The sequence below is a fragment of the Chiloscyllium plagiosum genome, unplaced genomic scaffold (assembly GCF_037043375.1).
Source record: "Chiloscyllium plagiosum isolate Xiang-an unplaced genomic scaffold, Cpla_swu_hap1 HiC_scaffold_3, whole genome shotgun sequence".
NCBI lineage: Eukaryota > Metazoa > Chordata > Chondrichthyes > Orectolobiformes > Hemiscylliidae > Chiloscyllium > Chiloscyllium plagiosum.
The window spans coordinates 152,814,869-152,832,710 of record NW_028270141.1 but is presented as its reverse complement, the minus strand read 5'-3'; the positions used below and the strand labels follow the sequence as shown (position 1 = coordinate 152,832,710).

The 17,842-nt window shown below is 41.1% G+C and overlaps 1 protein-coding gene across 1 annotated transcript in view; it reads left to right on the top strand.

Annotated features, from left to right (window-relative positions):
• Positions 1–13,680, top strand: part of LOC122540179 (dynein axonemal heavy chain 8-like) — a 1,258,818-nt gene extending 1,245,138 nt beyond the window's left edge. Inside the window, exons 91-92 of the mRNA XM_087976819.1 lie at positions 2,735–2,856; positions 13,215–13,680. Coding sequence (XP_087832945.1) covers positions 2,735–2,856; positions 13,215–13,502 — 410 coding nt within the window. The 3' untranslated portion in view covers positions 13,503–13,680. The remainder of the gene's footprint in view (positions 1–2,734; positions 2,857–13,214) is intronic.
• The last annotated feature ends 4,162 nt before the right edge of the window (positions 13,681–17,842 follow it).

Sequence of the window (17,842 nt, the reverse complement as noted above, 5' to 3'; positions counted from 1 at the left end):
CACTGCCTTCACTGCCATCCCTCTAAAGCTAACTTTTATTTTTAAAAAAACTGGGTCTAAAGAATACAACAAGCAAAATTCAGCACTTACCTACTTACCAAAACAGGTGTTATTATTAGGTTAGAGGAGGAGGGCGGGTGGGAGGCACTACCCGTGTAGTGCCTCGGGTTCCTCTCCTTCGCGCTTTTAAAGGGGGAAAAAACCTACCCAGGTAAGCTTACACTAACTGCTTCCGGGTCTCGGCTGCCCCTCTGGTCGTCGTCACTTCCCCCTGGTGCTCCCGCTCTTTCTGTGAAGAGAGAGTGAAAGAGAAAAAAAAACACCGCTGCCCGCTACCGGTAAGCACTTTTAAAACCAAACGGTCTTACCTTCGCTGCTGCTCGCACTGGAAAATTTATTAGAATTATTTGAAAGTGTGGTAAAAGCATGGGTAAAGGAAAACCTATAGACATAGTGGAGATTTCCAAAAGACATTTAAAAAGTAACACAAAAAAGTTTACACCACCAGGTAAGAGCTCATGACATTAGAAAAGTAATTGGATAACTAACAGGAAACTAGAAGTAGGGATAAAGAAGTTATTTTCAGGTTTGCAAGATGTAGCTAATGATGGGGGTTGAGCATGGTGTTCCAGGGATGTGTGCTACCTATAACCTATAATGATGATTTAGATGAAGGGACAGGGTGCATTAGTGCCAAGTATGCTGATGTATAAGAGGCAATGAGAAAAGATGTTGTGGAGAGGGCACAAAGAGCATGGAGTAAACATTTGGCAGCTTGAGTATAATATTGGAAGTTGTGAGGTTGTTCATTGCAGAAGAAACAATAGAAAAGCAGAAAATTATTTGAAGGAAGAGAGATACTGTAGAATGCTGCAGTAAAAAGGGATTTGAGTGTCCTGGTACATGAATCAGACAAAGTTAGCATGCTGATACACCAGAGATTAGAGAGGCAAATAGAATGCAGTTTTTATTGCAATACAGCTGGAAAATAAAAGGAGGAAATGTCTCGATAGTGTATAGGACTTTTATCCAAAGAACTATGTAGATTTTTGGTTTCCTTTTTCAAGAAGATATATACTTGTATTAAAGACAGTTCAGAATAGTTAACTGGAGTGATTCCTGGAGTGCAGGTGTTGTGTTATGACGAATGGTTGAACAGGCTGACCCAATACTTACTGGTGTTTAAAAGAATGAACTGTGATCTTATTGAAGCATCTAAGATTCTGAGGCCACTTGACAGGGTAGATGCTGAGATGAAGGTTTCCCGAGAATCTATAACCAGAGGGGACAGTTGAAAAGTAAGGACCCTCTCATTTGAGATGAACATGAGGAAGAAATTTCTTCTTTCGGAGGATTTTTAATTTTTGGAATTCTCTACCACCAGGAACAGTGGAGGTTCTGCCAAGCAGACTCAAGGGGCTACATGGTCTACTCCTTATGTAGGTGCAATTGCAACATTGCAAAGACATTTGGATAGATACAGAAATAGGAAAGGCTGGGAGGGATGTGGGCCAGGCACAGGCAGATGGGACTGGTTTACTTTGGGATTATGTTCGGCATGGACCGGTTCCAAAGAGTCTGTTTCCATGCCGAATGACTTTGTGACTCATACAGAGGATAATTTAACCAACATAGAAAGAGGCAGTCTTACTGACAATGTAAATAAGGAGTCAAAAGTGTACTTCAGGGTAAGGTATGCCAGTACTGTCTCATACTGTTGGTAAGGACAGAGATGGAATCACTGATCAGGGAACACAGCTTGTAGCTGGGACCAAAGACAATGGTTTCATTCTTCCAATATTTTGTTGAAGGAAAGTTTTGAACTACCTTTTTAATTTGTTTATCAAAGAACTCCAAACATTGGTGGTGTGGTGTATAGCAAGGAAGAAAGCCTTAGACTACGGGAGGATATAGATGGGCTGGACAGATGGGCTAATCAGTAGCAAATGGAATTTAATCCTAATGCTGGATAATTAATTAATTAGTTCTGCATTTCAGGAGGACTCAAAAGGCAAAGGAATAGTAGGACTCTAGGAAGTATAGAGGTTCAGAGGGACCTTGATGAGCATGACCATAGGACCTTGAAGACAACAGGACAAGTAGATAAAGTGATTAACACAACATATGAGATACTTGCATTTAATAGTTCAAGGGTCGAGATGTGCTGCTGGAAAAACACGGCAGGTCAAGCAGCATCCAAAGAACAGGAGAATCGATATTTCAGGCAAAAGCCCTTCATCAAGGAATCCTGAGAAGGAATCCTGAAATTGGCCCAGGATTCTCCTGCTCCTCGAATGCTGCCTGACCTGCTGTGCTTTTCCAACACCACACTCTTGACTCTGATCTCCAGCATCTGAGGTCCTCACTTTCTCCTCCTTTATTAGTTCAAGTAGTTGAATGCAAGAGCAAGGTGGGTATGAAAGGGTTATATATAACATTATTTAGGCCACAGCTTCAGTACTATGTGCGGGTTCTGATCGTCACACTATCAGAAGGATGAGATTGCACAAAAGAGTGTGCAGAGGAGATTTACCAGCAATGTCTTGGGGACAGTTAACATTGAGCAATAGATTTTAGCCTTGCCAAGCATGTCGACATCCTGTAAAGTAATTTTAAAAACTATCCAGTGACTAAGATGGAATTGGTTTGTATTCTACTTCTGTAAGAGCAGCAAGTGGATTTATTATCTTGTATAGAAAAGAAACAAAATAATTTCTGTTTATTCTGTACACAGGATTCTTAACTGCAATGAGACAGGAAGTCACACGTGCACATAAAGGCTGGGCACTGGACAGTGTCACTCTACATAATGAAGTAACAAAACTGATGAAAGATGAGATCAAAATACCACCCCCGGTTTGTATACAGTAAATTATAACGTGGTTAATTCTGTGATTTTTTTTTCATTTGTGGGATGTAGGATTCACTGACTGGCCAGCATGTACTGCCCTCCACTAGTTGCCCTTGAGAAGGTGGTGGTGAGCTGCCTTCTTGAATCGCTGTGGGTTGACTCACAATTCCGTTAAGGAGAAAATTCCAGGATTTTGACCCAGTGACAGTGAAGGAAAGTTACATTCTGATTGCATGGAGATTAGGCTGGTCTGAGCATTCTGTACTATGCTTTCAATTTATCTTAAGAGCATTCTGTTGGAGGGAGTCAGATACTGTCAGTCAGAGAATAGGGCAAAATAGGCCTGCTACATAAAATGGGGACTAGGAATATCAATGTTACTGACTATTGAGGCAGCTAAAGATATAAGAGCAGAAATTGGCCTTTCAACCCATTCGGCTAGCTCTGCCCATCAATGGGATCATAGTAGACCTGATAATCCTCAACTCCAATTTATGGTTTTCTCCATAACATAGAAATATATAAAATAGGAGTAGGGCATTCTGCCCTTCGAGCCTGTACCACCTTTATGTATAATTAGTCCCCTGTTCCTGCTTTCTCCCCATATCCTTCGATCCTTTCAGTTTGAAGAACTCTATCTAACTCCTTCATGAAAACATTCAACATTTTGGCCTCCAACTCTTTCTGAGGCAGATTCTTTCATTGTGTCTGCAGGTTCAAATCACAGCCACAAATCCCGAGCCAATTACAACTAGATCCTGGTGGAGCCCCAAATTGTTTCAACCAGATGAGAGGGGAGATTCCTGAAGTTATTACCATTCCAGATGGATTGCTCCTAACTCCTGGCAGAGGAGGGATGAACTGAATCCCTTTCTTTATATCCCACACTGTCAGTTAGTCACAACATTATGCAAAGAATCTCCTCCCTGTATACCTTCCTCCAAAATCAAATGAATTTGTATTTTTTTTTATATAGATATTTTTATTAGAAATTTAACATTTTTACAAGTTTACAAAAATAAACAAAACTCTCAGATATAAACATTGATATACAATTAGCTCAAATATACAATAGCCAAAATTTGACAAAAAAAAAACAACAAAAAAAAAAACACCGAAAAAAAAACAACAAAAAAAAAACAAACAGACAAAACTCAACTATCTACTAATCTAACCTACAACTAACCAGGGTGTATATTTAAGTCTCTTACATGCTCGGGATGTGTTAACATCAGATATGATAAAACCCGTATTCGTGCGGGATTCCTCCCCCGAGGGGCCGCGGACCAGCCAGGTTCGTAGTCTCAATTAAATAAAAGCCCTTGTTAGGATAGCCGAAATATCTGTATTTATGTAATTCAAAAAGGGCTGCCATATTTTATAAAATAATTCGGTCTTTCGGTGCACCATATTTGTAAGGAAGTCAAGGGGAATACATTCCATAATTAGTCTGTGCCAATTTGAAAGTCCAGGGGGGCCCTCCGCCACCCAGTTCATCAAAATATTTTTCCTTGCACAGAAAGAAAGAATAGAAAATAGTCTCTTCCCGTACGTGTCCAGGGAGGGAAAGTTCGAAAAGCCCAAGAGGAGAGATACGGGGTCCACTTTTATTTCCGTTCCTAAAATTTCTGTCAGGGTACTTGCTACTTTAGTCCAATATCCATGGATCTTGATGACAGGTCCATAAGCAATGTACAAGAGTGCCCACCTCTATTTTGCATTTAGGACACATTGGAGATGCTCCTGCCTTAAATTTTGCCAATCGAACCGGTGCTATATGGGCCCTATGAAGTATCTTCAGCTGGATAGCCTGGGTTCTGTTACAAATAGTAATTCTTCTAGCATTTTCCCAGATATCATTCCACGTTTCTGTGGAGATTTCTAGTCCCAGATCCTGATCCCATGTTTTAAGCAGATTATCCATATCTCCCGATACTTCATCATGTAGCAAATGATAAATATTACTGACGGAAGATACCCCCACTGGTCGTAGGACACTACATTCTCTATCGGATTTATAAAGACTATCTAATAACGTAGTCTTCTTCTGTATAAAATCTCGAATTTGGAAGTATCGAAAGAGGTCTCCATTGGGTAATCCGAATTTCTGACGCAGCTGTCCGAAAGACATCAGGACCCCATCTTTAAATAAATCCCCGAGACATGAGATACCCCTGGCTCTCCAGAGTTTAAAAGTGGCATCTGTTAACCCCGGTTGGAATCCCCATGCTCCCACTATCGGTGTATAGGGGGATGTTTTATGTGAATTACCCTCATTTTGCCGCATTATATTCCAAGCCTTGATTGTATTCAGTATTATAGGGTTTTTACAGTGATCTGTAATGATTTTCCTCTTGTCTGAGAATAAAAGGTTAATAAGTGGGTATTTTACTTGAGAAGCCTCGATGTCCAACCAGATTGATTGTGGATCAGACAAGACCCAATCAGCTATATAACTTAATAGGGAACTTAATTGATATTTCCTAAAATCTGGGAAGTCCAATCCACCCCTTGCCTGTGGAAGCTGTAGCTTCTTCAGCTTAATGAGGGGCCGCCTATGGTTCCAGATAAAGGAACTCAGCCAGCCGTATAATTTACATAAAGCTGTCCTCGGCAGCATCACCGGAAGCATTCTCATAGGATATAGGAGACGGGGCAGGATATTCATTTTGATTAATGCTATTCTACCCAGCCAGGAAATTGGCAGATCTCCCCATCGCTGGAGGTCCTGCCTTATCCTTTCCAATAAATACACAAAATTAGCCTTATACAACTGACCAAATACTGGAGTAATAAAAATGCCTAAATATAAGAAACCCTCCAGGGACCAGCGAAAGGGAAAAAGGGAACCGTCCGCTAAGCGGGGTATCACAGCAAGGCCACCCATTGGCATAGCTTCCGATTTTGAAAAATTAATTTTATAGCCTGAGAATGCACTAAATGTATTAATAACTTGGATTAAGCGAGGTATGGACATCAAAGGGTTACTGAGGAATAGCAGAACATCATCTGCATAAAGGGTAATTTTATGTTTACCTGTACCAATCCTTGGGGCCACTATATTAGGATCAGCTCGTATAGCTTCTGCTAGTGGTTCAATTATTAGCGTGAATAACAATGGCGAGAGGGGACATCCCTGACGGCAGCCCCTACCCACACTGAAGCTATCCGAGCCTAATCCATTGGTAACCACAACTGCTTTGGGATCACTATACAATGTTGAGATCCATTTGGTAAACACCTGTCCAACACCAAACCTCTCCAATGTGTAAAACAAATATGACCATTCGACCCTATCAAATGCCTTTTCCGCGTCTAATGAAACCACTACTCCTGGTATCTTTCCCTGATGACAAGCTTGAATCATATTCAGAGCCCTTCTAACATTATTGGATGATCTACGGCCCTTAATAAACTCCGTCTGATCCTCCTTTATAATATGTGGCAGTATCCTTTCTAATCTCAGTGCTAACGTTTTAGAGAGGATTTTAAAATCTACATTTAGCAAGGATATTGGTCTGTATGATGTACAATCTTCTAGGTCCTTTCCTTTTTTGAGGATAAGAGAGATATTTGCCTCTTTCAGCGAAGGCGGGAGACAGCCCTGACTATATGCATAGTTATACATGTCCATAAGTGGACCAACCAGTATTTCTGTAAATTCTTTATAGAATTCAGCTTGAAAGCCATCTGGGCCCGGCGTCTTACCATTTTGAAGGTGCCTAATTGCATCAACTATTTCTTGGGGTGTAAGAGGAGCATTTAGGACCGATACTTGTTCCGGAGTTAGGTCTGGAAAAGTCAAATTTTTAAAAAATGACTGCATCCTCTTCGCCCTATCTTCACAATCCTGTGATTTATATAACTCAGAATAGAATTTTCTAAAGGTCGCATTAATCTTTTTATGATCATAAGTCAAAATACCCGTACTTTCCTTGATAGACATAATAGTCTGAGGGGCCTTTTTTTTCTTTGCAAGAAATGCTAAGTATCTACCCGGTTTGTCGCCATATTCATATAATCTTTGCTTTGCAAATAATATTTCCCTCTTAGCCGTTTGAGTAAGTGTAGTATTTAGAGCTGTCCTAAGAGCTGTAATCCTTTGCAATTTAATAATAGAGGGTCTATCAGTGTATGCTGTTTCAGCCGCTTTTAAGCGGGCTTCAAGCAAACGCTGTTGTTCTCCTTTTAATTTCTTCTGGGTCGCTGAGTAGGAGATGATCAAGCCTCGCGTGTAAGCTTTGATGGTCTCCCACATCATTGACGGGTTGCTAGCTGTACCTGAATTAATTTCTAAAAAAGTTTTAAATTCTTGAGAGAAGTACTTTACAAATTTACTATCTTTCATTAAGAAGGGGTCCATACGCCAATGCCGAGGGGATGTCCCACTATTCCTCGCCTTAGTTTCCATATATACAGCAGCGTGGTCAGAAATTGCTATATTACCTATTTTACAGGATGATATGGAATTTAAAAAAATTGAGGGGGCAAAAAACATATCAATTCTGGTATGACATTTATGTGGATTAGAGTAGAAAGAAAAATCTCTACCCTGTGGATGAAGACATCTCCATACATCTACTAATCCTAATTCTTTGTTCAGATCCATCAATTGTCTAGATCTGGGAGATACTCCTGCAGTACTCTTGGGAATCCTGTCTAATTCCGGATCCATAATACAATTAAAGTCTCCCCCTATAATTATATGACGGGCATCAAAAGCCATCAATTTTGAGAAGGCTTCCGTTATAAATTTAAAGGGGTGTGCCGGGGGGCAGTACAAATTTAAAATCCCATATTCCTCTCCATTTATGAGAGCTTTAATCAAGATATATCGTCCAGATTCGTCTTTTATCTGCTTTAGGATTTTGAAAGGGAAATTCTTCCGAACAAGAATAACAACTCCCCTGCTTTTTGAGCTAAAAGAAGAAAAAAAGGCCTGATCAAATCCGCCCTGTCGTAATTTCAAGTGTTCTTTATCTGACAGATGCGTCTCCTGTAGGAGAGCTATATCAACTCTTTCCTTCTTAAGATTTGATAATATTTTCTTCCTTTTAAGTGGCGAATTACTCCCTTTGACATTCCAGGTGCACCACTTAACCGATTGATCAACCACAATCCTCTGGGCCCATCCGAAACCCCTCGGGAGGGGGAACCCTATCCAGAACATCCCGAGCATGGAACATGTAAAATTTACAAAAATAAACCCTCTTTAATACACCCACAACAATACAGTAAAAAACTATTTCTAAATAAAAAAAATATAAAACGTATCTAAGTGGAGACTTTCCCCCTTGTTCCCAGGGGGCATCACTTCCTCTCCAAAAATCCCTCATATCCTCTCCCAACCAATGCCCCACCCTTGACCCAGGCACTCCTCAATAAAGTGAGAAAAATTCAAATATAATACAAAGCTAGAGTTAACAGTGAGCACCCCACCCCCACCCATACCAACACCTGGGTATATTTGGTAATGTTAATACCATATATAAACATATAACTATAAAATTACCAGTTCAACAAATAATAATTAAATATGATAATACAAAATAACGAAGGGAAAAACAACCCCGCTCCTAAAGACAGAGGTAAAATCGAATAAAATAACCACCTCCCCCCACCAACATTAACCAAATCCCCCAGCTTATATATACATACACATACATATATATATATATACATACATACATACACACACACATATTCATACACCCCTCATATATACATAAAATAATAACAGAAAACAACTCCGGGGTGGGGGGGGGAGAAAATCAAATCCCTCTCCCCACCCCCCATAATAATATTAAGCAATAAGGTAAGAAAACAAAAGGGAGGGGATATAAACCAAAACGGGGGGGGAAGGCAGACCAACATCCATTATGTCCTACAGTTTATCTAAGAGAGTCCAAGAATTCCTTAGCCTTTTCTGGTGATCCAAAGTTATATACAGATCCTTCATGGTTAAAGCGTAACATCGCTGGGTAGCGTAAGGAGTACTGTACATTTAAGTCCCTTAAACGCTTCTTCGCCTCGTCGAATGCCTTCCTCTTTCGAACCAGAGCCGGGGAAAAGTCCTGAAATAGCATGATCTTGGATCCTTTGTAGATCATAGCTTGGGGGTCTTTTCCGAGATTTCTAGAGGCTTCTAGGAGTATCTGCCTCTCCCTGTAGCTCTGCAGCCGGAACAGGACCAGGCGTGGGCGCTGGTTCGAGCCAGGCCCGCGTATTGCTACCCGGTAGGCCCATTCCACCCTTACCTGGCCTGATCCAGCTTGCAGATTTAAAAGTTGTGGCAGCCACTGCTCCAGGAATGCTGTAAGCTGGCCTTCCTCTTCCTGCTCGGGAAGGCCCAGCAAACGAATATTTTTTCGACGACCTCGATTATCGAGGTCGTCAATATGATTTTCCAAGGTCCGGACTCGCTGCTCGAGAGTCCGGACCTGATCCACGGCCGATTGAGCGGTTGTCTCCGAGGTCGCGGCCTTTAGCTCCGCCCCTCCGACTCGGCGTTGAATTTCTTCAATTTCACGGTCCTGCTTCTGCAGCGCGGCCGAGAGCGACTCCCAACGATTCCTGGATTCGACGATAAAGGCATCAATCTTCGAGTCAAGCTTGGAAAGCATTTCTGCAAGGCTTGCTACTGTAGGTAAGTCCCCCGGGGCGGCTGTGGACGCCTCTGCTGCAGCTGGAGAGTGTGGGGGAGGGGTTCCTGCTCGCTGAGAGCTGCGGGCTCCCTTCCCTTTAGTCATTTTAACTTAGGATAAAGTTGCTTAAATGTAATATTACACCACTAATTCAGTTACTAAACTATTATAAATGATTTATAAATGATTTGGTGAGCTCGGTAGGGGGTAGGTGACCCACTGTGCCCAAGTCTTGGGAGGAGCACTATAGACTCAGTCTTACTGGGTCGCCGCCATCTTGGATCCCCGAATTTGTATTTTAAAAGGAACCAATTTAACCAGGCTTTCTTGAGTTAACAAAAGAGTAAGTTTATTAGTTGCTAAATGTGAGAAGAAATAATAACACAAGTTAGACATGAGAAGTGAGTTCAAGCAAAATAAAAAGTCAAACATTGGATAGGCATATGGAGGATAGTGGGCTAGTGTCGGTTAGGTGGGCTTGGATCGGCGCAACTTCGAGGGCCAAAGGGCCTGTACTGTGCTGTATTCTTCTATGTTCTATGTTCTATGATACACAATTCAGTCTCTGGGATGTTCATGAAGAGAAGATAGTGGAATTGATAGTGAAATTTAAAGTTGAACATTTAAAGACTCTTGGCTTTGCAGGTTGATTGAAATTGTTTTGTTTCTTTCAACTGGCTTGTTGGCCTCTCATACTTCTTGAATGAGATAGCCCTTTACCTGCAACATAGGGATGACTAGTGCACATTTTATTTTCTCTGTGATCTTTGCAGCACAGTGGTGCTTAAGCCCAAGTGATTATTAGTACCCCTTCTTCCATGGGTACATACAAAGAGGATTGGACTGGCTTTTTATCCAGGTTCTACTGTATTCTTGAAAGTAGAAGATACAAAAAATGCCTCGCTGTCCTTTCTGCTACATGTTCGTAGCCTGAGATAACAGGCAATTGCAGTTCATTTTGAAGTCCGCTTTCTTCCTTTTAAGGCCATTTCTTTGAAACCTCCTTATCACCTTGTCAGGAGCAACATTACAGCATCGCTCTTTCCAGAAAGCCTCTAAATTTACATCCTACAATTATTCTGGTTGTAGCAAACTGCTTTTTAAAAGACACGCTGGAATTAATTAGCAGTGCGCCCATTTGGGGTTAAGATGCATGGTCATGACACTTACCCACTCATTTCAAGTTCCTATCCAGTCTGGAGGAGATGTCCTTTACCCAGGCACACTGTCAGCTACAAAGAAACGTTTGAATCCACCAATTGTACAACCATAGCCATCTTCAAGAAACTGCATGCAGTTCAGATTTGTTAAAGGTAAATTGTCTTTGACTAAGGATGAAGTCCTTTGATAAATAAACAGAGTAAGTTTATGTTGTGTAGATGTAGTTTCAAAAATTACTTGTTAAACTAACATTATAATTTTTTTTAAATTAAAGGCTAGGCTTAAACAATAGGAACAGTGATACAACATTGAAAAGGGAAAGGGAAACAGTTTAGTGTGAGTAGTAATTTTTCAGTCTGGATGAAAGCGCACACTGAGGTCTCCCAAGAGTCATATTAGGACTATTGATACTTCTGAAACATCGTAATGACCTGAACTTGGATATAATTTCAAAGTTGATGAATGATGCAAACTCAGGGATGTAAACAGTAAGCATGAAATTAATCTAAGGAGGAAATAGAATGACTGGTTAAATTGGCAGACACTTGATAGATGAAATTTAACACAAATGTGTGATGTGATATATTTTGTTTGTAAGAATGAGGGAGGCAATATAAATTAAATGATTCAATTCTAAAGGAATTGTAGGAATCAAGAGATCTGTGAGCATATGAGAGTAAACCAGCTCAGAATATAAAGACAGATAGCAAAAATTTCTATAAATATATGAAATGAAAAGAAGTGGCTCAAGTAAACATTGGTTCTTTAGAGGATAAGAAGAGGGATTTAGTAATGGGATATGAGGAAATTGCTGAAGCATTGAACAGGTATTTTGTGTCAGTCTTCACAGTGTAGAGCATGAATAACATACCAATAATCAACAAGGGGACGAAGGTCAATGAGGACCTGGGAAGAATCATTATCACGAAAGGGGGCAAGCTATTGGAGTTAAAGGTAGAAAAATCTCCTGGTCCAACTGGAATGCATCCCAGGGTACTAAAAGAGATGACAGGAGATATAGCAAATGCACTTGTGTAATTTTCTAAAATTCGCTGGACTCTCGGGCAGTTCCAGCAGATTGAAAAACAGCAAATGTGATGCCACTGTTTGAAAAAGGGGGTTAGCAAAAGATGGGGAAATGTAGACTGGTTAGCTTACCTTCTGTAGTGGAGAAAATTGTTGAGTCTATTATCAAGAAAGAAATAACAATGCATCTAAATAGAAATTGTCCCATTGGGCAGATGCAGCACAGGTTCATGAAGGGCAGGTTGTGCTTAACTAGTCTACTGGAATTCTAGTAAGACATTATGAGCATGGTGGACAATGGGGACCCAGTAGATGTGGTGTATCTAGATTTCAAAAAAAGGCATTTGACCAGGTGTCACACAAAAGACTGCTGAATAAGATAAAGATAGAAGGCATTATGGGTAACATATTAGTATGGATAAGGGATTGATTAACTAACAGGAAGCAAAGAGTGAGGAGCAATCAGTGCTTTTCTGGTTGTCAATCAGTGATCAGAGTGGTGTCTGAGGGATCAGTGTTGAGACTGCAATTATTCACAATTTGCAAAGATGATTTGGAGTTGGAGACCACATTTAGTGTGTCAAAGTTTGTGAATGACACGGGGATGAGTGGTAGAGCAAAATGTGCAGAGGATTGTGAAACTTTGCAGAGGAATATAGATACTTTAAGTGAGTGGGCAAAGGTTTGGCTGATGGAGTACAGTGTTAATAAATGGTAAGTAATCCATTTTGATAGGAATAACAGTAAAAAGGACTTATTTGAGTGGTAAAAAAAATTGCAGCTGCAGAGGGACCTGGGTGTCGTTGTTGAATGGCAGAGTAGACTCGAAGGGCCAGATGGCCTACCCCTGCTACTTGTTCTTGCGTTAAGACAAGATGAGAAGACTGTTAAAATGTCTTTGGAATCCTTGGCTTTATTGATAGAGGAATAACATACAAAAGCAAGATAGTTCTGTTAAAGCTTTCAAAGTCTCTGTTAGATTATTGTGTTCAAATCCAGGCATTGCATTGTTGGGATGGTGTCAAGGCCTTGGAGAAAGTGCAAAAGAAATAATAAAGTATCACTCGGGACTGACAGACTTCAGTTGCGTAAAGAAACTGGAGAAGCTGGTACTATTTTCCCTAGAAGAGAGAAAGTTAAAGAGCAATTTAATAAAGCATTCAAAATTATGAATGGTTTTAAGGAATAAATAGGGAGAAATTATTTCTCAGGGCAAACAGTTCAGGTCCAGGTTAGACACAGAGATGAGGAGTCCAACGTATCATTAAAAAAAATGTTTTTGTTCTGCAGTGAGTTCTTGTAATTGGGAAGGTAATACCTAGAAATTTTGTAGGAGGAAATTCAATTAGGAATTGAATAAATATATGAAAGAAAAGAAATGACAAGGCTATAAGAGTGAACCCAATTGGGTATTTTCCAAAAAGAGCTGGCTGAAGAGCCAGTGAAATATCACCTTCTGTGCTGAAAAATTCCATGGTTTTGTCTTTCCTCTAGTTTTGTTAACATTCAGCCTCTGTCTGCTTGCCTGGCAGGAGGGAGTGTATATCTATGGCCTTTACCTGGACGGAGCAGGTTGGGACCGGAGAAATATTCGACTGACTGAATCAACTGCCAAGGTTCTCTTTACAATAGTACCCGTCATTTATATATTTGCCATCAATTCCACCGCACCCAAGGATCCAAAACTATATATCTGTCCAGTTTACAAGAAACCACAACGTACAGACTTGAAGTTTATTACTGCCCTCTGTCTAAGAACAGTTCAGCCACCTGACCACTGGATCCTGCGAGGGGTAGCTCTGCTCTGTGATATCAAGTAAAACAGCAGATACATAGAGAGAGTGTGTTTTAGCTCCTGAATTCTTACAAAGTGCCTTATAAAATATAATAAGGCAATATTAAAGTGAAATGTTAAAGTAGTGCATTTACGTGTTCATATCACACTTTATAAAAGATAATACAAATACAATCTATTTATTAGTTAATAAATCAATTCACTTCTACAAGATTGTATCATAGAGTATCTTATTTACTATTATGCAGTTTTTTTTTATTTAATTGATCTAAACAGGTAAACAGAATAAAAATGATTGCAACAAATAAGAAAAACAGGTAAAATATTTTCCAAGCTTGTCACTGTAGGCCTTTGACCCAGCACTCCCGTTGGGAATAAGACAACAGCTCGATGCATGCATGCAGGTAAGGATCAGCTGGTATTAGCACCCTCAGAGTTAATTTCATTTCAACACCATCCTCCACCCGCTTTGTTTCCAATAACTCTCCCTTCTTATTCTATAAAACCATTCATGATATTTAAAGAGAATCTCCTCATAGCTCTTTGCTTTGTTTTTAGTTCTCCATTTTTATATTAGCTTTTCTGACCATCGAAGAAACTCCAGTTTTTGCTGCATCCTGTATAATTTCTTCAAGAATGTATATGGTCTATGCTTGAAACCCAATTAATATTTGTCCTTATTTACACACGATCTTATTTACCAATTTTTATTTCCTGTTTATTTGGACTAATTTTCAACCACCTTTGCCTCTTCTTTCAGTTAAAAATCACACAACACCAGGTTATAGTCCAACAGATTTATTTAGAAGTACTAGCTTTCAGAGTACTGCTCCTTCATCAGGTCACTAGTGGGGCAGGATCATAAGACATAGAGTTTATAGCAAAAGATCACAGTGTCATGCAATTAAAATGATATATTGAACACACCTAGCCTGCTGTTAAGTCTTTCATCTTTTAGAATGGGTTGCAGGTTTCAGTTCATTAATATGTAAATCCCAGAACTTCTTTTAAGTCACATTCTCGATATAACAAAGTGACATCTCAGCTTAGATAATGCATTAAAGGTGTCAGGTTAGAGTCTGTCTGTATCTCAATCTTGAGTCAGACTGGTTGTACTTCCAAAGTAGGAATATATAATATGTTATTTGGAATGACTGCCTACATTGACTGCCTGCAGGTTGTGTGCTTTTTGAACAAAAATAGATGTGTCCACAAATATAATTCTGCAAATGCAAATTCACCCCATAGATTTATATGTATGTGCACCTGTACATGTCTGAGAGGGAGGGAGGGATAGAGAGAGTGAGAGAGCGAGTGTGAGTGTGTGCAGGTGAGTGTGTGCACATGTGCATGCTTGGTATAGTGTGTGCATGAGTGTGATGGAGTTTAAGCCTGTGAGAGGATGGGTGCGTGAGTGTGCGTGAGACTATGTGTGTTTGCGTGTGTGCGTGCTTAGTAAAGTGTGTGTGAGTTTGAGTTTGAGAGGATGTGTACGTAGGTGTGAGTGTGGGGGTTGTATGTGTATGTGTCTGAGAAAGAGCACGCATATGAGAGAGGGTCTACTTGAGTGTGTGAGTATGTAAGAGTGTGTGTATATGAGTGTTTCTGTGTGTGTGAGAGAGTGTATAGTGTAGTGGGGTCATCTGTAGTGGGGTCTTCTGAACCCAATCTCCCAGTTGAGGCCATCCTCATGGGTACTGAAATTGGATATGCAGCAACTCTCCATTGTTGCACCTCCTGAAGTCCGCCTTGGAAGATGGTCACCCGAAGATCCAAGGCCAAATATCCCTGACCGCTGAAGTGTTCCCTGACTGAGACGGAACATTTCTGTCTGGCGATTGTTACACGGTGTCCATTCATCCGTTGCCGTAGTGTCTACTTAGTCTCACCAATGTACCATGCCTCAGGGCATTCTTGCCTGAAGAGTGAATTTGCATTTGCAGAACTGTATTTGCAGATACATTCTATTTTTGCTCACACAACCTGCAGGCAGTCAATCCACTTAATATTTTATAAATTCCACTTTGGAAATAGAACCAGTCTGATTCAAGATTGGGATACAGACAAACTTCAACCTCACACCTTTAATGCATTGTCTGAGCTGAGATGTCACCTATTTTTTATAAAAGCTTAAGTTATCTTGAGAATGTGACTTAAAAGAAATTCTGTGATGTTTGAGAATTTATGTACTTCAGGTTGATGATAAGTATGTAAGTTAGCTCGCTGAGCTGGAAGGTTTGTTTTCAGATGTTTCGCCATCATTTCCGGTTCTTTTTCTCAAGGGAAGGTAGATAGGATCTAAATTGATGTGTTTATCGATGGAGCTCTGGTTAGAATGCCATGCCTCTAAGAATTCTCCTGTGTGTTTTTGTTTCATCTCTCCGAGGATGTGTGTGTTGTCCAGTCAAAGTGGTGTCCTTCTTTGTCTGTATGTACAGAAACTAGTGATAGTGGGCCGTGCCTTTTAGTGGCCAGTTGGTGTTCATGTAACCTGGTGGCAAGTTTCCTGTTAGTTTGTCTGATGTAGTGTTTTTTACAGTTCTTGTAAATGATGTTAGTTTTGCTGGTGGTATCGAATGGATCCTTTAGGTTCATTAGTCGCTGTATAAGTGTGTTGGTAGGTTTGTGGGCTACTATGATGCCAAGGAGTCTGAGTAGTCTGGAAGTCATTTCTGATATCTCTTTGATGTAAGGTAATGTGGCTGTAGTTTTTGGTTGCATTGTGTACGCTTGTTTGGGTTCGTTTCTGAGGAACTGTGTTTATTGGGACCCGTTTTTCTTGAAAACATTGTACAGATATTTTTCTTCTGCTTTTTGTAGTTCTTGGGTGCTGCAGTGCGGTGTAGCTCATTGAAATGGTGGCTTGATGCAGCTCCGTTTGTGGGTGTTGGGATGATTGCGTCTAAAGTTAAGTATTTGGTCTGTATTTGTTGTTTTACTGTAGACACTTGTTCTGTGATTTACATATTAATGAACCAAAATCTACAACCCATTCTAAAAGACGAAAGACTTAACAATTTAGTCAAGATTAGAGTGGTGCTGGAAAAGCACAGCAAGTCAGGCAGCATCCAAGGAGTAGGAAAATTGATGTTTCGGGCAGGAGCCCTTTATCAGGAATGAGGCTGGGAGCCTCTGGGGTGGAGAGATACATGGGACGGGGTTGGGCTGGGGAGAAGATAGTTAAGAGTGCAATAGGTGGATGCAGGTGGGGATGAAGGTGATAGGTCAGAGAGGAGGGTAGACCGGATAGGTAGGAAGGAAGATTGGCAGGTAGGACAGGTCATGAGGATGGTGCTGAGCTGGCAGATTGGAGCTGGGTTAAGGTGGGGGGAGGAAAAATGTGGGAACTGTTGAAGTCCACATTGATGCCCTGGGGTTGAAGTGTTCCATGACGGAAGATGAGGCGTTCTTCCTCCAGGCACCAGGTGGTGAGGGGTTGGTGGAGGAGGAGGCCCAGGACCTGCATGTCCTTGGCAGAGTGGGAGGGGGAGTTGAAATGTTCAGCCATGGGGCAGTGGGATTGATTGGTGCAGATGTCCTGGAGATATTCCCTAAAGTACTCTAAGAAAAGGCGTCCAGTCTCCCGAGTGTAAAGGAGACTGCATTGGGAGCAACAAATACAATAAGTGATCTTTGTGGAAGATCAGGTGAAACTTTGATGGATGTGGAAGGCTCCTTTGGATGGAGTTGAGGGGGGAGGTGTGGGTGCAGGTTTTGCAATTCCAGTGATGGCAGGAGAAGATGCCAGGAAGGGAAGGTGGGTTGTTGGGGGTCGTGGGCCTGACCAGGTAGTCACAGAGAGAATGGTCTTTGCGGAAAGCAAATAGGCATGGGGAGGGAAATATATCCCTGTTGATGGGGTCCATTTGTAGGTGGCTGAAATGTTGGCGGATGATGCAGTTTATGCGGAGGTTGGCGGGGTGGAAGGTGAGGACCAGGTCGGGAAGCTCTATCCTTGTTGCAGTTGAAGGGGTGGGGTTCGAGGGCGGAGGTGCAGGACGTGGATGAGATGCGTTGGAGGTCATCTTCAACCACATGGGAGGGTAAATTACAGTCTCTAAAGAAGGAGGCCTTCTGGTGTGTTCTGTGGTGGAACTGGTCCTCATGGGAGCAGATACTGCAGAGGTGGAGGAATTGGGAATATGGGATGGCATTTTTGCAGGATGTAGGGTGGGAAGAGATGTAATTCAGATAGCTGTGGGAGTCGGTGGGCTTATAAAAATGTCAGTGTTGAGCTGGTCATCGTTGATGGAGATGAAGAGGTCCAAGAAGGGGAGGGATGTGACAGAGATGGTCCAGGTGAATTTAAGGTCAGGGTGGAATGTGTTGGTGAAGTTGATGAATTGCTCAACCTCCTCGCGGGAG